At 32.6% G+C, this 23,312-nt stretch overlaps 5 protein-coding genes across 5 annotated transcripts; 3 read left to right on the plus strand and 2 right to left on the minus strand.

The window, feature by feature from the left end:
- Nucleotides 1-1,395: 1,395 nt before the first annotated feature.
- Nucleotides 1,396-2,501, plus strand: LOC108222780 (probable glycosyltransferase At5g11130). The gene is made up of 2 exons (XM_017396689.2): nt 1,396-1,743; nt 1,833-2,501. Exons 1-2 carry the CDS (start codon nt 1,396-1,398, stop codon nt 2,499-2,501), a joined length of 1,017 nt encoding a protein of 338 aa, XP_017252178.2.
- A 1,413-nt stretch (nt 2,502-3,914) lies between these two features.
- On the plus strand, nt 3,915-4,628 carry LOC108222787 (uncharacterized mitochondrial protein AtMg00310-like). The gene is made up of 2 exons (XM_017396702.1): nt 3,915-4,199; nt 4,257-4,628. Exons 1-2 carry the CDS (start codon nt 3,915-3,917, stop codon nt 4,626-4,628), a joined length of 657 nt encoding a protein of 218 aa, XP_017252191.1.
- Nucleotides 4,629-4,714: 86 nt separating this feature from the next.
- Nucleotides 4,715-5,248, plus strand: LOC108222796 (uncharacterized). Its single transcript, XM_017396712.1, has one exon. The coding sequence runs from the start codon at nt 4,715-4,717 to the stop codon at nt 5,246-5,248; it is 534 nt and encodes a 177-aa protein (XP_017252201.1).
- Nucleotides 5,249-6,626: 1,378 nt separating this feature from the next.
- LOC108200526 (uncharacterized) lies at nt 6,627-7,441 on the minus strand. The gene has a single exon (XM_017368713.1). It carries the CDS (start codon nt 7,425-7,427, stop codon nt 6,627-6,629), a length of 801 nt encoding a protein of 266 aa, XP_017224202.1. The 5' UTR covers nt 7,428-7,441.
- A 5,538-nt stretch (nt 7,442-12,979) lies between these two features.
- LOC108222805 (uncharacterized) lies at nt 12,980-13,639 on the minus strand. Its single transcript, XM_017396721.1, has one exon. The coding sequence runs from the start codon at nt 13,637-13,639 to the stop codon at nt 12,980-12,982; it is 660 nt and encodes a 219-aa protein (XP_017252210.1).
- Nucleotides 13,640-23,312: the final 9,673 nt, after the last annotated feature.

A 23,312-nucleotide genomic window follows, 5' to 3' on the forward strand; every position in this document is an offset into this window, starting at 1 on the left:
CATTTCCTTAAATTATTTTTATAAAAATACGAAATTTGTGTTTGTAACCATATCTACAACGCTAGGAATTAACAAAAAGCAACTAACATTAGGAGAGTAAATACAATCAATCAGACTTTTGACACGTCATTTGAAAAAAGAATTCGGGATTAATTTTTCGGATACCTAGCATTTTCTATATATTTTAACAAAAATATGAACATTATATTTGATTGGATTGTATATTCATAATCATTTTTAGAATAACAATAATATTATAAAAAAACTTATAGAAATAGTTTTTGACAAAATATAATTGGAATTATAAATATGTTTCGAGAAGAGTATTTTCAAATGATCATATATTTGATTAAATTACAAACATTCATTTGTTATAATCTAAATTTGTTAACTAAATTAACTTACATTTATTATTGAAATAATAAATTGAGATTATAATTGTGTCTTGATGCTATATACTTATAAAAACTAGCTCAATACATTATTATTCAATTATCGGAGTGAACATCTAAAAAAGTTACAAATAAATTATAAATAATAAATTCTAAATTATTTTTTTTTGTCATAAAACTTTTGAATTATATACGATAGTATATATGATGAAAAACAAGCACCTGGATCGTAGCCCTGACTACTTGAGTCATCTGATATACCAGAACAAAATGGATGAATATCTACAAGCCTAGCAAAGTGCAGCATTTGAGGGAGTCCAAGATTAGTTGAAAAGCTTTTACTGTATCTTCCCTGGAATTAGTCATCATCTTCTAAACCCTACCAAATCATTCATCTGCAAAAACCATGATTATCCATGCAGCCTCATTTTACTCCCATTGCAAATTCCTCTCTTTGATTCTCCTTTTTGGTTTCTTTTCTTTCTCATCATCTTCTTCTACTAATACTCTTTCTCTTAACCCTTATCATCAACAAGACTCAACTTTCAACGTTTCTGTGGGTACAAATGTGAGTCTTTGTTTAGTGATGCATGGTTGAATATTTATGATCAGTTTTCATGTTTAAATATTGTTTACGCGTTTAGGAACAAGGCAATGCTGGAAGAGTGGAACAAAGGCTGGCCAGAGCTCGAGCAGCCATACGTGAAGCTGTACGAACACAAAGATATTTGTCAAACAAGAATGAGAGCTTTGTTCCCAGAAGCTCCATTTACAGAAATGTTTATGCTTTTCACCAGTTAAGATCCATCTTTAATTAATTTTTTATTTTTATGTTTTGGGATTTCCAATTCTTTTGGCTTTAAAGTTAAGATTTTTATGTTACTTGCTTAGCTTCTTACTTCTTAGGCACTTGATGATTCTTTTACTCTGTACTAGTTGCCACTTATTTACATGGTGTATACTGAACAAGAATAAGAATAATGCATGCAGGAGCCACATAGAGATGAGAAAGAGGTTCAAAGTGTGGGTATACAGAGAAGGAGACGATCCCATCTTCCATAACGGACCCATGAAAGACATCTACTCCATCGAAGGCCAAGTGATTGATGAGCTTGATACCAGTGGGAAAAGCCCTTATTCAGCTCATAGTCCCGACGAGGCCTCTGTTTTCTTCCTCCCTTTTAGTGTCACCAAAGCTGTTCTGTATCTTTACCCTATCCCTCGTGCTCACTACCAGCGCTATCACCTCCAGAATGTGGTCACCGATTACATTTCCATAATTTCTCACAAGTATCCGTACTGGAACAGAAGCAGGGGAGCTGATCATTTCTTCATAGGCTGCCATGATTGGGTAACTTGCATCTATTTAATATTTCAGAATTCAGCATTTCAAGATTATTGGTTTTATTTATTCATTTGAGCTATTTATGAAAATGTCAGGGACCAGATGTTTCAGCAGCAAGCCCTCTACTATACAGAAACGTAATTAGGGTCCTCTGCAATGCCAACACTTCAGAAGGATTTAATCCAACAAGAGATGCCACATTGCCAGAAATCAAAATTCAAGTAGAATCTCTGGAGATACCTTCCCTTGGACAAAGCCCTGGCAACCGTTCCATCTTTGCTTTCTTTGCTGGTGGCAATCACGGAGACGTAAGATCCTTACTCTTTGAATCCTGGTACAACAAGAAAGATACAGATATCCAAGTTCACAGTTACCTTCCTGAAAATTTGAACTACTATGACTTGATGGGCCGTGCAAAATTTTGCTTGTGCCCCAGTGGATGGGAAGTAGCAAGCCCCAGAGTGATCGAGTCTATATATGCAGGTTGTGTTCCTGTAATTATTTCTGATAACTATGTCTTGCCATTTAGTGATGTTCTTGATTGGACAAGATTCTCTATTCATATTCCGGTGGCTGATATACCTCATATAAAAACAATCCTGAAAAAAGTTTCATATAATGACTACTTGCAAAAACAGAAGCTACTGAAGGATGTACAGCGTCATTTTACAATCCACAGACCGGCTCAACCATTTGATTTACTGGACATGGTTTTCCATTCCATCTGGCTACGCAGGCTGAATTTAAAAATATTAGGAACTTGACTTGTAATTTTCAGTGTGATTATGTGTATTAACAAGAAAATGTCTGATAGTTGTCAACATGGAAGAATTAAAATCTGACATTCAGATTTCTAGATTTAGTTAAGGCTTAGACAGGACCATTACTTGTGGGACATTTCTATATAAATGTGTAGAAGAGGCTTAGATAGGAGAACTATTCGTCGTACTTGGCTTAATACTAGTAGATTTACTACTTGCTTTAATTTGGCCTATCTCTGCTCCATCATTATGTTAGTTCTTACAGTGTTCATGCTGCTGCATTCATGAAGAACATCTGTACTGTTATTTGCTTTTTATCTGAAGAAAACTTCCCCTTCCGGACAATTGACAATTTTTTTGTCCAGTGAATTGCAATGCCCTTTAAGTTTGCCTGTGGGTTTAACCATGACAAGTTTATTAAGTAATCAATCTCGTATCAGTTTTGTAGCAGGAATTGATAAAATTCTTTGGGGGCCATAGAAGATGGCACTGAGGTACCTTAAAGAGGTTATTCTGACCCATAGTGGGGGATGGTGTATACCATATTCTTGTAATGTCAGTGGACATTGGTTTTTCAGAAATCTTAAAAATCTCAATTGAGAGATATTATTTAACAAGATGGTTTAGTATAAATTCATCAGGAGGTATATAGTCTTTGTTTTTGATTTGGGCTGTTGGTGAGAAAAGCATATAATCAGGAGTTTCAGTAGCTTGTTTTTACTCCTGATTTCTTTGTTTACATGTTGAAGGCGGCTATACTTAAAGATTAGAAGTTTGTTTCTAATTACACTGTACTGTACTTGGAATTCATCTTCTAATACTTTGAACGGCTGATGGCACTGTCATCCTATGTTTGATGATCTTGTATTGATTTGGCTGACTTTAAGATTAGTTGCAGAGAATATTGAAATGTAGTTCTAATTATACATGAAACTTGGTGGTATGTTCATTAGATTAAACTGAATGAATTTAGGTCTTTTACCTCCTGTAAGAGATCTGAAAGTTCTTACAGGTGGTTGGTCAATATGAAATCTCTGAATTACAAATAGAGGAGTACTTGTCCCATCTTGTACGTCTTAACAGAAAAGACTTGAAGTATACATCGACAGAGTAGGGTATAAGTACAAAGTTAAGACCTTTGTCTATCGCAGAGGTAATGTTCGGGCTGATATATGCAGAAGCTGTGTGAACGACTTGATCAACTCAATGAACAAGTTATGAGAGTTGTGTCCTGATGAAAAGCAGACAGATATGAGTGCATGCTAGATATATGATTATTCTGGGTGTGTACCAGTTATTATAAATCTCCGCCAACTGTGTATTGCACCAGTTATTCTTAGCGAAACAGAAATGATTCTGACTAATCAGGGCCTAAGAGATTTGTTGCGTTTCAACTTTCAATACATCTAAAATAAAATGTTATCCAAGGGTGGCAAGGAGGTATTGCTGAAGACAGTAGCTCAAGCGTTACCAAAGTATGCGATGGGAGTGTTTCTCTTACCGCTAAATCTGTGTCAAGACTTGGAGAAAATGATGTGTAAATTTTGGTGGAAAACAAACTCCAAAAAAGACAGAGGTATTCATTGGTTAAGTTGGAGCAACATGAGCAAAAAGAAAACGCTTGGTGGTATGGGTTTCAGAAGTGTTCGTGATTTCAATATTAGGCAAGCAAGGCGGGAGACTGATGACTCACCCGAACAAGTTAGTCAGTCAGTGTTTAAAGCTAGATATTATCCACAGGGTGTTAGTATTTAACAGGGGTCTTTTCTCAATGCTAAAATAGGTCACAATTCAAGCTACATCTGGCGGAGTGTTATAGAATCCCAATCTTTGTTAAAGCAAGGCCTAGGGTGCAGGGTGGGTAATGGATCAACAATCAATATTTTAGAGGATCCTTGGCTGCCTCTGGAACAAGATGCTTATATTCATACGAATAGTCGTACATTGCAAGGGCAAATGGTATCCTCTTTACTGGATGGTAACGGCAACTGGGATGTTGATCTTGTTATGGATGTTTTTGAGAGCAGAGATGCTAACATAATTCTAGCAATCCCATTAAATGCTGAAGTTCATGACACCTGGTACTGGAGACGAGAAAAACTCGGTTGTTATTCAGTTAAGAGCGCCTAATCTCTGCTGCAGGATCTCAAAAATAATCAGCATATTCTCTTCTTAACCAGTGGATGAGTGTTCAAGATAAATCCTTTAATCGGTTTATGGCCTACATGAACCAAGAAGATGGTGATGAGCACTGGCATACTCCCATGATAAACAGAGTTAAGATCAATGTTGACGCTGCCATTTTTGAACAAACAAACTGTTATAGCCATGCATTTGTAATAAGAGATCATGAAGGGAAGCTAATCGAAGCTAGATCAAGCTGCATGAGAGGACAGCCCAACCCGGACTTAGCAGAAGCACTTGGAATCAAGGAGGTGTTAAGTTGGGTTCAGGAAAACGATTGCAGAAACACGATTATCGAATCTGATTGCTTGCAGGTGGTTCAGGCAATACGCAGCTCTCTTACTTGTTTTTCATACTTGGGGAGAGTTATTAAAGAATGTCGAGACATACTTGCAAGATTGAGTCATAAAAACTTAAGTTTTAGATTTGTTAAGCGGTCAGCGAATAGAGTAGCTCACTATTTAGCAATTTTATACCGCTGTTCCATTGCTGATCGTGTTTGGAGAGTGGGAGATGTCCACTCGGAATTTTATCATGTACTCTTGGCTGATTTACAACGTGAATAAAATAATCTGATCATTCTTTGGCAAAAAAACAAAAAAATTTGGCGCGTGCATTGCAGTCCTCCAATGTCTTTCACAACATGAAGGGTATTGTCTTGATCGGCTTATCTATTTTACTTAGTCATGTTGTACTGGAACACTTAGAGGGCATAACTTTCACCCCAGCAGCAAGTATTCAAGTACTTGTAGAGACTTTTTTAGTGTTCTGAACAATCGGACTTAGTCGGTGAAGGCATCGTCCAGCGATTGATCGGATAATTGGGGATTAATCGGATCATTAATCATAATCAATTTAATAATTTTTTAAAATTATATATATATATATTTATATAATTATTGAGACTCCATTGAACCCAACTCTAATTATATATACTATAAATTTATAATCTTATAAAATCAAAAGATTAATGATTTTTATAACACAAAACATACCTTTATATACATATACAAGTCCAATCATCTCATATATAAGTTTAAATTTGATTGAATCTACGAAAGAAGATATTGCAGATTTTTGTAATTAGAATTTAGGCTCTAATATTGAAAGAGTGAATGGTAATAAAAACAACTTTAATTTCTGTGATCTTTGACAGACTTTTTCTGATTAATCCCATCTTTTGACCGATTAATTCCGTCTTTCACCGATTTTGAGAAAAAACGATTTTTTCGTCGATTAACGCTTCATCGAGACGGTGACGACCGAACAACCCGATCCGACTTTCAGAACACTGGTTTTCATGCGTAAGGATATATTGCTCAACATATTTGGCCAATATATGTTTGGTCATACATCTTATATTGTTGTTATTCTGAACTTTAGATATTTTTCTCCGGATCTCAACTTATCTCTGTGTATCTTAAACATTCTTCTTGTTTGTTTTATCAAGCACCAGCTTCTTTTTCTGCAGGCATATTTGTATTCTTTGTCGGTCAATAAGCTTTAAAGAGTGTTAGTCAATGGATCATGAATATCTGCAAACAATTCCGAATAAATGATACTAAAATGAAGCTGGCTTTTCAAGCCGAGTCCTATAGAGGGGAATTGCCTGGCTTCTTAAAGATACAAATCCCAGTTTTAAAATTGAACACATTAACAAACATCCGATATATAAACACCACCATAATTATGTATATCAACAAACCAAGCATTCAATCGATAATAACAAAAACACAAATCTCGCATGCACATTCACAAATAGAATTTAAAGCGTTCAGATTTTCAGACAAAACAACTTGATAAGACTGCCATTGCGATACTACATTCATTACTACTCAGACTTAATAATCTAGAAGCTGATAACACAGTTAATAAAACCATAACATAACTTATAAAAACCAGAATACATGAATCAATTCAAGATCTCCCCACATACTTGATTCCTTAACGATCAAAGGGGCCTTTGGGATCGAGCTGCTTGCAAATCGCGAGATAAGTGAGATACAGAACACGATCTTTGGCTCCAGTGCGATGATTCTTGGTGTGCTTGCAGAAGTACTTTAATTGCTCGAGTGTGCAGCATCCCAGCATTCGTCCCAGAAGCAAAAACAGCCAATTAATCGTCTTCTTCTTCTCCGAAATCACGGGCTTGACACTGTTTTCCTGATTACAGAACTTACACGTTGGAAGAACCGGGTTCATCAGACTCGCAGGGGCTCGATCATGCATAGTGGATTTATTTTTCGCCATATACGTCCCGATGTCCTTAAATTTTTCATGCAAATCCAGTTCCATCTGATACTGCCTCTCACATCTCTTGCATTGCACGTCACCCGAAATACTTCTTATATTCTTCGAATCAAGATAGCTCATTGTATGCACCGTGGCTCTCTTCGTAGTAGCCCACGGGTAGGGCTGCGGGATATCCTCCCCTTTAGTCACGTCACGCGGCGCCTGCGTCGGGTTACGTCGTCGATGCTTCGTAGGGCCCGCTCGCGGCACAGGCAGTGGGGGTTGGAAAACAGGAGGGGGTGCAGTGGGTGGGAGTGTAGGAGGAAGCTGGAAAGGGATTTGTTGGATACCGAGGGAGAGAGTGAGAAAAACATTGTTATTGTTGTTGGTTTCTTGCGAGATCTCGATATCATGATCTGTTGAGACGATTGTGGCATCATCGACGGAGGGATCGGATAATTTTCTCTTACGGGAGACTTCTTGCTGTTGCTCTTCAGGGTCGTTGTTAGTCATGGTGAGGAGACGAATTGAAGGATGTTAGAGATAGAAGTGGAGATAAATAAGTGGTTTGTTAGATGACTTATACCGTTTAGATAAACACTATTTATATTTTTCAGGGTTTAGATATCTACTAAAATACAGACAGTCTTTAGATATGTATTACAGAGTTTTACGTGCATGCATCAGAGCTCTCTCGGACGGTTGCTTTTCTATGTCCATTTTTACCAATGCATCTCTAACTTTGATAATTCGAAATAAATGAAATTGCTCTATTTTCAAAATCTAATAATAATTGTTAAAGTAGTTTTAAAGACAAACAACTTGTTTATATTCTTGTTCACATAAGGGACTTGTGACTTGTGTATTTATAACATTCTTTTAATTAGATTGGATATTTCTGATTTTAATTATTAAAATTAAGCAATTGGCTAAGCCGCGCTTTGTAAAAATTATTTGTAGAATTCAGTTTACCTTTTCCTAAAAAATTTGTATATATGTAGTATTTTTTGTTTTAAACTTATCTTGAATACAAATCGTCTTTTATAATTATTTTATTTGCAAAACAAAAAATTGATATTGTTACTAGTAAAATTTGTTCAAAAATATTGTTATTAATATAATAATAATGTGAATGTGAATGAGTAGCTAACCACCCAACATTTCAAAGTTTTAAATAGAGTTTATTTAAGCAATCAATAAAAAAATATAAAATATGATAATATCACATAAATTTATGAGTACAATATTTATAAATATATTGGATGATGGAATAAATTATTTATATAGTTTTTTTGTAGTAATTTTGAATATTTTGATAATTGTTCTAATTTTGAAAATTTGGTCATTAAAATGAACTTGGTTTTCAATCGTTATATAAGAGAAGTTTTTTAAATATAGTTTAGAAGATTTCATATTTGTTAAAATTAGGATAATGAAAGAAAATTTGGAGATGAATTTGAATTCTCCTTCTCTCTAAATTAATAATTTAGATATTTTATTAAGTATCACCTAGAGTATAATTGAGACAATTCTAGTTCCTTATGTTTATAAATTAAAAATTTGACATAAATACTAGTTCTTATTCAATATAAATGTGAATACCCTTTGGATATGTTTTAATTATTTTCTTCCCTAAATATTAGGTTATCAAAAGACAAATTTGACTTTCAATATTTATATTAAAATAATTATAAAAAATATATATATAATTCATAAATTTGAATTTGTTTCTGTATAATATTAAATATCTACTTTAATATAATTCAGTCAATTATAGTTGTTTATGTTTAAAAATCTAGAGATTCGAGATTAGTTCTAATTCTCATTCCGTGTAAATTTGAATTTTTTTTCAAAATAATGTTATTAATTATTTCATTTCCCAAAAAATTGAGGTGGGGACTTTGGTTCTTAATATTTGTATAGAAGAGTTATAAAAAAGTAAGATTAATATAATTAATATGATTTGAAAATTTCCTTGTGTATAGTATAAAGATAAAGATTATAAATTTTAGAGTAGTGCTAAATGCACATAATTGTGTACATAAAACTTCTACATGTCAATTGAGATGGAGGATTTTAATTGGGTTGTTTGATGTGAATACAGGGGGCACATTCCAATTAAAAGCTCCCACATGTCATTATGTGCACAATTCTGTATACAATTATGTGCACCAAGCATTTTCCTAAATTTTAATATCAATATCTAATAAAAAGACAGAAAAGTGATATAAAAGCGTATCTGTGAGTAAACTAATCATAACAAACACCGGGAAGGTAGCTAGAGTTAAAAGTAAAAATTGTTATCCAAGGTCAACCCAAACTCCAGTCTTAAGCCAGGGGACCGTCCAAAAACATTCAAATGTGTGATGTGTCCATATGATAAGATTTGCAGGTACATGTATTTTTGCACTATGTTCTAATTAAACACCGGCTGGTTGTCACACCTGGGTTACAAAGTACTATTTCATTTTCAGATAATATATAATCAGTGTAATGGGTATATGAAAACACTGAAATTCTGGATTGCAAGTCATTAAAATTTCCTCAGTCCACTCTTGGATTAAGCTGATCTGGAGGGAAAAGATACCAAATGCTTGTTACGGAGCTAGTTGATCTTTTAACTGGACTATCCTTTAACTTGTTATAGTCCGTAATTTATTATTTATAATTTAAATGTTAACATCATTTTATTAATATTTTAGTATAAATGGATTGAGTTTTAATTAAATTATATTATTCAACTAACTATATTTTCATATCAGAATTTTAGTACATTTAATTCGAATTTAGTACACGTAGATTTAAAAATAAAAAAAATCAGAAAATTCAAATCTTTTCCAAACATAACTGATCGTGTAATACCTTTGAATGATTCAGTAGTCTAATCAATCGAATTTCAACATAATTTTGTAATCTTGGTTTTTTTTTTTGACAACAATAACTTTTAAGATTAGAGTTAGAAAGGGTTATGTAATGGTTCATGTTTATCTTGAAATAGAAGTCAAAAAGAATTATATGAAGGTTGTTATTAATTAAAAAAGATATTCAAAATTGTATATTAATAATTTTATTTATAACATTATTATAATTTTTTAATGAAATATTATATGATAATGTATTGTTATGAGTGTTTTTAGTATTTGAAACTGTTTAGCAATGTAATACTAATAGACTCCACATTTGTAGACTTGTAGTCCCAAAGGGAGAGTACCAAACCAAAAAATATAACTAAAACCTCGGACTACAAATTATACCCATGTTGACTTATTATAGTATAGTATAGATTAATAGCAAGAGGTTATATATATTACTCAATAAAAGGTCATACAATCATAATCTAGATTTATTGATATTAGAAATTATGCGGAGGAACGGTTATAAAATTGATGTCAATGAATTAATAAGATATATTCTTGAGCGGATGTTAAAATTAATTATAAATATCATTTCCAAAAATTTGCTTCAAAAGAAAAATCATTTTGTATGAGATTTTTTGGTTTCAAGACTCTTCAGTTTGAGACTTTTTACCTCCTTAAATTAATAGTGACCCTCTATTATTCTTGGAGTTACAAACACTTATAAAAGGAGGTATCCCCTCATCTTTGTACACACAAACAATTTATTCTCTCATATATTTCTTTGTACTACACCCTTGAAGATTTATTGCTAAGAAGCCATGTGTATGTAGCGGGGCAAATTCAACTTTAGGATAATGTTAATTCACGCCACGACTCATATATTCTCACAAGTCTTTTGATTTACATTTTCCCTTTTTCCCACATAGCTGTCATAAACATCAAAGGATCAATTAGATATAAATAACGGTCCATTCAGTGAATTGCATAACATCAAAAAAAAAATGGTCCATTCAGTCATGCATATACATAATTATATCTATTATTTATATCATTAAGAGTTTTACCCTATCTATATATGCATTAAGATGATATTTTTATCAATGCATATGTAACTTTGATAATTGAGAATTAATTGAAATTTAATTCTTTTTCTAAATATGCAAATTTAAAGTGATAAATGTTAAAATAATTTTAAAGACTCCAATTACTTGTTTATATTCTTGTTCACATTCAGGACTTGTATGTTTATAACACTTTTAATTAAATTGAATACTTTCGATTTAATTTATAAAAATCAATTATAAATTTTAATATCAATATATGATATCTGCGAGTATAGTGATCATAACAAACAATAGGAAGGTAAAGTTGAAGTAAAAGCTCTTATTTGTAATATGGGTTTAACCCAAACTCGCTCTAGTATATTTTAGGCCAAGACTATCCAAAATCATTCACAAATGTGTCCATGTTTTTCTTATTATTATTTTTTGAATATTTAAGCTTAAAGATGAGTATATGTTCTGATACAAGCAAGAGTCGAACCCAGATATTCTACGACAACAGAAACTCAACACTTAAGCTGTATAATTGTAAGATTTTCAGGTATGCACTTTTTACAGGGTAAAGTACTTGTTCACTCCATATACATTATTATCTAAACAAAACGGTTGTCATATCTGGTTTACAGAGTATTTCAGATCATGAAGAGTTAACTCATTGATTAAGCAAGAATTTATGATTTAGAGAAAAAAAATGATATCAAATGCTTGTTGGCGGCTTAGTTGATCTTTAATTGAACACTGTTGTTGAAATTAGGCTCTTGATAGCAAGACGTCATATCTAGTACTCAATAAAAACTCATACGGAGGCAATCTAGATTTATCTATGTAGGATACTTTGTGGAGGAGCGGTCATAAAATTGACGTCAAAGAATCAATTAGATATGCTCTTGAATGGGACAGTCAAACAATTACAAATACGTAGTGGTCCGACGAATAATAAACTTAACTGGATTAACCTTCGTAAGAAACTTTATAGCGGAGCTGTCATGACATTGACGTCAATGAATCAAATTACATATATACATTATTGAACGGTCATAAAGCTATAAAGCTGTCATCAAAGAATTAATTAGATTAACGTAGTCATCCATTTAAATGACATCTTAGCCTATTAAATCAAAAAAAATATATTTTGAATATTAAAAGTGTAACATCCCACACGATTAGTTAAAGAGTATTTGGGCCCTTTATAAGGGCAAGCAAATAGCTAATGTATATCAATTTGCTAGCACTTTTGAGCCGACCTGTGGTGGGTTGTTGGGTCCAGTATGCATCTAGTTGTGGGCTTGGGATGTTATAAATGGTATCAGAGCTCTACCCGGCCGGAAGTGCTAAGGCACTGCTCGGGTTTCGTAAGTTTGATTGTGGGCTCGACGAGGACGTCGAGCATATAAGAGGGGGTGTTTGTAACATCCCACATCGATTAGTTAAAGAGTATTAATTGGGCCCTTTATAAGGGCAAGCAAATAACTAATGTATATCAATTTGCTAGCACTTTTGGACCGACCTGTGGTTGGTTGTTGGGTCCAGTATGCATCTAGTTGTGAGTTTGGGATGTTATAAATGCTTTGTAACATCCCACATCGATTAGTTAAAGAGTATTTGGGCCCTTTATAAGGCAAACAAATAACTAATGTATAACAATTTGCTAGCACTTTTGGGCCGACCTGTGGTGGGTTGTTGGGTCCGGTATACATCTAATTGTGGGCTTGGGATGTTATAAAAAGTATGCATAAAAACTAACCCGAAAAAGCATATACAATCAAATTATATATAAGCACATTGTTAGACAAGACACATGTATAAATTTGGCCTCATTACTAATCCAGAAAGTTCGACATTCGACAAAATAACAAACATCCAAATCATTTGTAACCGTAATAAAGATGCAAATATCACCATCTATAGTCCCGACAAAATCTCAATGTTTATCAACAACACCAGACACTTCATAGTATTATATCAAAAACATAAATCTCACACAAGATTGCATAACAGACTGAATCAGAAAAGCATTCGATTATTAGACCGAAAGAACTTGACAAGACTGCAGTTTTGATATGACATTTAATACTACTAATAACTCAATAACTAAAAGGTTCATAACATATGATAACTAGATTGAAAATAGAAAACTTAAATTAATTTAACGATCGAAGGGACCACTTGGATCTAGCTGCTTGCAAATGGCGAGATAAGTGAGATAGAGAACACGATCTTTGGCTCCAGTGCGATGATTCTTGGTGTGCTTGCAGAAGTACTTCAATTGTTCGAGTGTACAACATCCTAGCATTTGTCCCAGAAACAAAAACAACCAGTTAATCGTCTTCTTCTTGTCGGAAATCACGGGCTTGACACTGCCTTCTTGGTCACAGAACTTACAAGTTGGCAAAGCTGGGTTCATGAGATTAGCAGGGGCTCGGTCACGCATAGCGAATTTGTTTTTGGCCATAAATGAAGCGATTTCGATAAATTTCTCATGCAAGTCGAGTTCCATCTCATACTCTCTTTCACATTTCTTGCATTGCATTTGACCAGAGATAGTTTTGATTTGGAGAGAGTCGAGATGGTCTAGTGTATGTACTGTGGCTCTTTTGGTAGTGGCCCATGGGTAAGGTTGTGGTACATCTTGGTACTTGGTTGGGTTACGTCTTGTAACCCTCGTCGGCCCTGTTTGCTGTGCAGATCCAGAAAGAGGAGAGACTGGTGGTGGGATACCCAAGGAGAGTGTGAGAGCAACATTATCTTCATTGGTGTTTGTTGATTTTCTCTTACGAGAGACTTCTTGTTGTTGGTTGTTAGACATGGTGAGAGAGAGAGAGAAGTGGGGAGAGAAGGAGAGAGACAGAGAGGTTTGGTGTTGGTGTCAGAGAGAGAAATTTACATTTGGAATGTAGAGAGAGTAGTGGAGAGAAAGAACAAGTTTGTTCGAAATGATATGCACAAGACACAGGGGCAGTATTTGTAATATGAGTATTGGTCCATGCATAATATTGGGTACAAAAATTTGCATAAAATGACATGACAATTGAGGTGGGATCTTTTAATTGGTGCTTTTAATGCATATACAAGGGTCCCATTTCAATTAAAACATAACATATACTCATTTTGTGAATAATTTTTGTACCCAATTTTGTGCATGAAGCATTTTTCTTGTAGTATTCCCATCACATAAAATGCACATGTACAAATTTGTGTAATACAGTCTCTTTGGTCTATACATCATGGTCTCTACATTTCCAGATATATTTTGTTCTCATTTTCAAAAAGCAAATTATTTTTAGTATTTGATATCGTAGAAGCAATCCCTTTTGGTCGGACAATTAACAATTTATACGCATTAGGTTTCTAAAACATGGTCCAGTCAGCGGAGGTTTTATTGATCCATTACAAGAAAGACTAGACTAGACAACACTCCGGAAAAAGATATCGCCTCAATTTTACACACAAAGATGTATTTTCATCACAAGAAATGTATTGTCTAATTTAGTTTCATTAATAGTAATTAAAGGTCTTTTGAATCGAACAAGACAAGTTTTTTCGACGATAGTGTTGTGAAAATTTTGAGGTTCATATAACAATTTCTTAAAGAGTTGTCAACCCAAATTATTACAATAATTTATTAACTGTTGTCTTATAAATTGAATCTGACAAGTATTCTTGATTGTGGTGTTGTACAAATTTAAAGTTTAGGCAACAGTTTATTAAAATGTTGCATAAATAATAACAGTTTTCTGACAGTATTTTTGTTGTATGTTTTCCTCTCATATATGTGTTTTTATTTTAAAAAATCATTGTCTGAATTATTGTACGGTAAAAACAAACTAATATAAGCAAACCTGCAAACAAAAACTATAACAAATCCATAAAACTGAGACAAACCAACCAATAAAATCAGGCAAAGTTATAAAAATCTAGAATTAGTTCATCAAAATCACAAAACCAAATTTATATTTATAAACTGTATTATATCACGAAAGTTGAATTTTTTTCATCTACATATTGCATGCAACTATCAACATCTAGTATATTTGGCACAAGATAATCTTAATTTCTCAAGTTCAACTTCAACGAATTCCTCATTTCCATCGTCGTTATCATCATAATACTTTTTATCTTATAATTTTAGCACCACATATCATAATTTATCAAGATGTTCATCGAGAAACAAACTCGTTTGACATATTTTACTAACACGAATGGATTATTCCGAAATCCTAACCTATTCAAGTTAACCATTTTATATCTCAAGTCACCAATCTTAATTTCTTGGTTGATATCTCTCCATTTACAACAAAAAAAGGACCAGACCCTAAAGTGATTATTGTCCATCTCTCATACACTTGTTACAACTCTGTAATATGTATGTGAGGTGTGTTCAATATTTTGATTCTTACCTTACACAACCATTGTACTGTATTGACTTCTACATACATTACTTTATTGAACTTGACGCGCATTATCATGATTCTTAGTACTAAAGATAATTGCATTCATTTTATAGGTGCTGAAAGTTTATGACATACTTTTGGGAGTTTATGACATACTTTTGGGAGTTTAATTGGTGTACATATATGGCACTATAATTTTAACAGCACTCTCTTTTCGGTGGTTATGTTCATCCCAGCAAAATATATTATTGATGATCCTTCTTTGTGGATGTATTATTTTTCTTGGTTTAATATATTGATGAATCTTAGTTGGTCGTAATGGAGGGGAATAATGGTGGTAATATTTGTTAGTTGAAATGATGAATAGTAGTCAGACGTATAATAGCGAATATATAGTTGGTATTGAAATGATGAAAAATATTTGTTAAGGTACTTTTTGACTTGTTGATTTACATTATATTCTTGTTTTATTTGCATAAATAAAGTCATTGTCTAATTTATTTTTAGTGAATCAAGACATATGTAAGAACACGTAGTTTAGATCATATCATACAATGTTTTTGAAATAAAAAATCAATACAAAAAACAGTTGTGTAAATTTAACTAACACAAGGGATTACAAGCATAAAAGCTATTGACTAACAACAAGAGTAATAATGATAACAATAAAAGAAATTTTTTGTATTTTTTCTTATCCTAATAACCTCTTTAAACATTATAAATTATTGTCAAATGACAATTCACACAAATCAGTATGTAAACTAAAAAGAAACAAAGACAAAAAAGAAATAATTATTGTGCAAATTAATTTCTACCGTAGCGCTTCACTGTATAAGCTTTGTCTGCTACTCATTAGTATAAGAGTTTATATTTGAAAAAACCATCGTGGAAACCAACTAAAACAACTATAAAAAAGAGAAGAAATATTGTGTGAATTGAGCTCTAATGTGTCAAACATTTGCGGGTTCTATTTTGAAATCTTTAACAACAACGTTTTCACTAGAGAAAAGTGTTGTATGAAAGTTTTAAAATAAATATTTGAAACTAAGAAACCACCGTGTGTTTGTTTAACCACAAGAGTTCACTTGTTAGTGAATATTTGGTTTAATTTCCCTTTAACAAGACTCTTTAACATATTTTTTGTGATTTTTAGATGTTATGCAACAATTTCTAAAAGAAAATGTTATAAATTACTCGAAACAAACAATAGTGCGATTATCGTTGTCTAAAGTGTATAATAAACAACGTCACAATACACAACACAAAAATAAGTTATCATAATATTCTTCATATAATTAAGGACTCTTAATCAAAATAAAACTAAATCTTATTTAAAGTTAAATATTAAATCAAAATAGTATGTTCATGCGCTACATCAAAGAATCAAGTGCTTGTTACTGTACTACATCCCAATTTTGACATGCTCATGTAGTTTTTTTAGCATGCTCATGTGGGGCTTGCAATTTCGGGTTTCGAGTCGGGTTCAGGTCAGGTTGATAATCTCGGGTCACAAATTTTACCCAACCCGAACCCGACCTGAAATTTTAATGGGTCAAAATACCAAACCCGACCCCGACCCGCACTACCTGCGAGTAACCCGACCCCGACCCGAAAAATAATATTTATTAATAAATATATTTTCTAAATAATAAATAAATATTATTTAATTCAAATAAATTAATTTATATTAAATTAAATATTTTTATTAAATTTAAGTAATAAATATTACAAAAATAATATAAATATATGTATTTTATATAAATGTATATAATATTTACATTATATATTAATTTTCGGGTAATTTTGGGTAATCCGAATTCAACCCAAAAATGACCTGTTTTTTCGGGTTGATTTTGGGTCAACCCGAATTCGACCCGAATCCGAAAAACTCCAACCCGAATTCATATTTTACGGGTCTCGTGTCGGGTTGCCACCCGTATGCTTATGCATTGCTATTATGTTTCCGTGTGTATGATATCAATATTAGCATGATCATGTAGTCCCCGTCATGGTCATGTGTTTATTTTGCCATTGTATTAATCGTTGAGCCTCATCAATTTTTTCTTATATAAAAAAAGAGGTTTAGTACATACTCTACATCTTTATAAGTTATTTTTTCCCTTTACTTTTAGACATATTAAACAAATATTTTTCAACTTAAAATGAGAAATGTATTAAAACCCAGATTTTTAATACGAGACAAACAGGTTCTACGGACAAAACATCCAAAACAAACTATTGAATAACAGTTACAAACAAGCTAGCAGCCTCCTCCCTTGAAGAGAATATGATATCCTAGTTATACCGGGAGAAAAAAACTAACATGAAAACTGAACTAGATCACAAATTTATTGATATGTTTTAATATATACAAGCTAGCTAATATCCCATAATTATAACAAATAAATCTATTAACGAAATCATAATTAAACTCAGCCCGCATTTTTCGATCGCTCTGCTGGTGGTGCAAAATTACTCGTATTTTTTAGGAAAGAGATTTTTAGGCTCCAAGCATCGTTGGTTGGATAAGAAAATTAAGAAATGTCTATAAAATAATGAAAAATCGAAAGAAAAGCTAACGAAGTGATTGCTTGTTTTTGTGGATGAAAATAACTTTATAAATTGTAGATTTTCAATTATTACTAGCTTAAAAAAATGTGAAAATATAAAAAAGTTAGAGATGCGTTCTTAAAAAACAGATTTGAGGAGGAAGTATTTAACATTGGATATTCTTAATTTGTTATATATACATATGTAATTACTGATCTAAACCATCTTATATAGATATTTAATATTAGATATTCTTAATTTGGTATATAATTTACCTACCTAAACCATCTTATAAAAATGATAAAGATCCTGATAAAAAAATTAATTTTTGAATAATATCTTAAATACATAAGTAAGTAATATTTTTTAATTGAGAATTTTCTAGTCTTTTCAGATTACTGTTTATCTTTTTCTATTCATGATTGTTTATCCATTTCTATTTGTATTTCATTATCGACAATTAAATTAAATATTATAATTTATATTACTTAAATAAATTATAACTTGGTAATATGATTAATAAATATATATTTGAAATAGATTATCAAAATCAAGGGAAATTAATAGATGAAATATAAGAAAATGGTAAATTAATGAGAATTATTATTATTTAATTAATAGATATAGAAAAGTGGATAGAAGTTAATGAGTGAAAGTAACTTTTGATATTATAAAATTTTATTATTTTTGAAAACCTTTTAAAATAAATAAGAGGGACTTTCAAGAGGTAAAATATAAAAATAATGATTGAATCAGATAAGTAGTACTCACAATATTTCTATAAAATTTACAATTTTTATTTAACGATTCTTGGAAATATTTCAAACACATGCATGCATATCTTCTTCCAAACTTATCTTCTTGACAATAATTAATCTCTCCCGAAACAAAATGAACTACGTGGTTCATGTACCGTTAAAAAATAATTGTAGACACATATCATTGTTGTAATTGTGAAACCAGTTGTTGACCGTTATCAGTAATAGTGGCAGGATAAGAGAGAGCTTGACCTCAAGAATGACTCCAAAACAACAGCAATCCCGAAACAGTACCTTAATCTAATGTTTTCTTCTTCTTTTTAGAGATTAATCTAATGTTTATAGTTCTCCTAAAAATCAAATTTCATCAAATTATCAAATCGCTAAATCCGAAAAGGGTCAGCCATTTACGAGATCAGGCACTCTACTACAACTTGATCTCTCTCGAAACAAAATGAACTACGTGGTTGATGCACCGTTAAAAAAATTTGTAGACACATATCGTTGTTGTAATTGAGAAACCAGTTGTTGACATTTATATGTAAATGTGGCCAGAGAGAGCTTGACCTCAGGACCCAGAAATGACTCCCAAACAATATGATTCCACACCAATTCATTTCTTCCGTATCTTTTTTTTTTTTTGACTATCTAATCGTGCTCCTTCCGTGTCTTGTTGATGCCACACCAATTCATTTCTGCATTTTCATAATGCCTAGCTAATCATAACAATCTCTCTTTCCGCTTCTGTGTTGCATTGGTTATAAAACGTTTGTCAACCATTCTACAAGGCTGCTTGATCAAACATTTGTCTTCCTGTCACTGAGCTATTGATCGTCGCTTGGCAAGCTTGATCAAACTGAAATGTTGCCAGAATATGCAAAATATATAGTCTCAGTAGCTATGTTGCAGACTGGGCATAGATGACATCTATATCCACTCTTATGATCTGCAATTGAGTTTTTCAGGGTCAAGGCTCCACATCAGACTACCTACTCTGGCGCTTTAACAACATCTACAGGCCAAGTTTTGGGTGACTTTGTACAGAATGGATGACTCTTATATCTGGAGTACTCTGTAAAGATAGGTTATATCTGGATTACTCTGTCATTCCGGGTTGCAAGTTAGGAACATCTCCTCAAGAAGCTACTCCTGAATTAACAGGAATTCAGTCATTTGGAGACGAAAAGGGTGCCTAGTTACAATATTTAGGTTTCAAGACGTCATATCCAATATTAATCGATAAAATTTCAAATGACGCCAACCCCAACCCCAAATATGACGGGGACCTCAATTTATCTACGTAACAAGATTTGTCGTAAATCTAGATTTATCTACGTAACAATATTTGTAATGAAGCGGTCATAAAATTGACGTTAAGGAATCAATCGGAATAAATGACGGTCGAATCTTAATTCCATGATATAGTAGTCTATCAAACCCAAAAAAACATATAACCAAAATCGAATGTACGCTCCAGCAATGAACCCAAGAAAGAAACACAATGAATAGCCATCCAAATAGCAAACTTGAGCAGCATAACAAACATCCAAATCAGCTGTAACTAAAAGAAAGATGCCCACATCAGCATGACAAAATCTCAATGTTTATCAACAAGGCAAGGCATTCCATTCCATTCATAAGATCTACAACATCAAACTCAAACATCCATACATGAAATTTCAAGCATTCTGAGTTTCAGACCCACAATACAACTCAACAAGACTCCGACACGACGACATTCATCACTAGTAATTAATCTAGACGCTGATAGAACAGACAATGACACCAAACAGAAACTTGAAACTAAAATACATAAACTGACTCAACACACATTTTTAACGATCAAAGGGGCCTTTGGGATCGAGCTGCTTGCAAATGGCGAGATAAGTGAGATACAGAACACGATCTTTGGCTCCAGTGCGGTGATTCTTGGTGTGCTTGCAGAAGTACTTTAATTGTTCGAGTGTGCAGCATCCCAGCATTTGTCCCAGAAGCAAAAACAGCCAGTTAATCGACTTCTTCTTGTCGGAAATGACCGGCTTGACGCTGTTGTCTTGGTGACAGAACTTGCAAGCCGGGAGAACCGGGTTCATGAGATTCGCGGGGGCCCGGTCGTGCATATTGGTTTTGTTCTTGGCGATGAAGGAGGCGATCTCGATGAACTTGGCGTGCAAGTCGAGTTCCATGTCGTACTGTCGCTCGCATTTCTTGCATTGCACTTGGCCGGAGATGGTTTTGATTTGGAGCGCGTCGAGGTGGTCGAGTGTGTGTGTGATGGCGCGTTTGGTGGTGGCCCATGGGTACGGCGGTGGGATGTCTTGGGACTTGGTGGCGTTGCGTCGGCGCGGCGGGGGTTGGGGTTGAGAGGCGGGTGGGGAGAGGGTGAGAGCAACATTGTCAGCTTCCTTGCTTTTGGTTGATTTTCTCTTCCGAGAGATTTCTTGCTGCTGGTTGTTAGACATGATGGGAGAGAGATGGGAGAGAGAGAGAGAAAGAGAGAGATGATGGGAGAGGGAGAGAGAGATGGTGGAGAGAGGGAGAGAGATTGTTCACATAATGGAATATAGAGAGAGTAGTGGAGAGAGAAGAGGGTTGTTCAGAGAGATATGCACAAGGCCTGTATTTATAAGGAATAACCTCATCACATAACGATGTATATACGTACACTACTTTTCCTTCTTACCCTCTCATTACTACGTGCTAGTACTACTACACTTCTCTATGAAAATTCATACATGATTTACCAATGTATCTATGCTCTTGGTTATTTCATAACAATAAAAACAAACGATCTTATCTTTATCTTCTGAGTTTACGATTTTATCGTATTTACACTTCCGAATAGATATATTAAGACATTTATCCCATTTCATCGTGCTCTAGTGGTCTCTGTTTGATCAGATATATTTTTTCCTGATTTTTATAATTTAAACTACTTCTCAATATTACCTTTAAATATATAAAGTCGAAGTTTAACACTACAGGAAAAGCACGGAAAGAAATAGGGAAAATAGATTTTTTTACCACTCAACTTATACTGTTTTTAGAAACTTACCACCCAACTAATTTTTTTATTCTTTTAGTCACTAATGTTAGGTTTGGTTTTATTTTTAGCCACCAACTTAGGTTTGGATTTGATTACCAGCATTATTATAATTTTTTTGTCACTAAACTTATTGCGTTTTTAGAAACTAACCACTGAACTATAATTTTTTTATTTTACTCACTAGTGTTAGATTTAGCTCTTTTTTTTTTGTCACTGAAGTTAGATTCAGATTTGATTATTAGCATTACATTTTATGTGTATCATTATTAAAATATAGTGGTAGTCGGTAATATTTTTGATGATTTGATATATGTTTGTATTTTTATATGTAGTACTTTTTATGTAGTATTTTTATATGTAGTACTTTTATGTCTTCAAGATCGCTTACCTTGAATGAAAAGAATTTTACACGCATTATATGGCCTTTAAAAGATGTAGTTTCATATATAACTTATTTTTTTCTTCCGAATGAAAATTCAGCGTTTGAATTTTTACACACAAAAATAAGTTATGAAACTATGTTTTATAAGAATCTTAAATACATGCTAAGCACTAGAGAAAATTTGTAAACTAATGAGAGGGATGGAGAGAGTAATAATAATATAAAATGATGCATTATATATAGAGGACAATCATCGAAAATTAAGTTTTTCTCTCTATTTATTTATCTCGAAAATTATAATAAGATAAAGTTATTAAAATTTTTGAAGATAAATTTAAGAGAGATCTTAGACTGAGCTAGTCCATTGAAAGTTTAATAGCGAAAGATGATGCGTCATATCACTCAATTACACTTTATCTTATGAGAGAGGGTGAATTGTTTGAAATCATTGATTTCATATTCATGATTTATTGAATTTTTAGAATCTAATTACTATTTTTCCAGATTTTAATTTTTCATCAGCTCATTTTATATTATTATTGCTATATATAAGGATATAAACATACGACACATCATCAAAGATTAGATACTATCACTATGTATAAATGATGCTACAAAAAATTATCATAATGCTAGTAATCAAATCCAAACCTAAGTTGGTGGCTAAAAACAAAACCAAACCTAACATTAGTGAGTAAAAGAATAAAAAAATTAGTTGGGTGGTAAATTTCTAAAAACACTATAAGTTGAGTGGCAAAAAAATCTATTTTCCCAAAGAAATATAACTTTCTGGTGCGTTCATAGGATTTGTACTACCTTCTGTCCCGAACATTCCCCTCCCATTCACTTTATACTCAGTTTTTTTTATTTACTATTTAGCTTTTGGGTAAAAAAAAGTCTAAAATATATATTATGAGTGTTCCAAATTACCCACACACGAGCATATTTGTGATATTTCATTGTTAGTGGAGCGTTAACTACAATACATCATTTTTTTATAAAATATCATATTCACATATTTCATAGCTATGTGAATAATGTAAGTATTTGGAAAATATTTAGGACATTGTTTATTGATATTTTGATCAAATATTATTTAAAAAATAGTATTTTGGATACTCACCCTCTTAAGATTATTGATTATATTTAATAAATATGATAAATTAAATATTAATTATATTTTTATAATTAACAATATATTTATGTTTCGTCAAAACTAATAATAATAATAATATATTTATGTGATAATTATCATGTAATTGAATAATATATGAATGTATGGTGATAGATAAATAACTGGGATTAGAAATGAAGTACTCAAATATAAATGTTAATTTACAAAAGAAATAATT

This window comes from Daucus carota, chromosome 1 (assembly GCF_001625215.2).
Source record: "Daucus carota subsp. sativus chromosome 1, DH1 v3.0, whole genome shotgun sequence".
NCBI lineage: Eukaryota > Viridiplantae > Streptophyta > Magnoliopsida > Apiales > Apiaceae > Daucus > Daucus carota.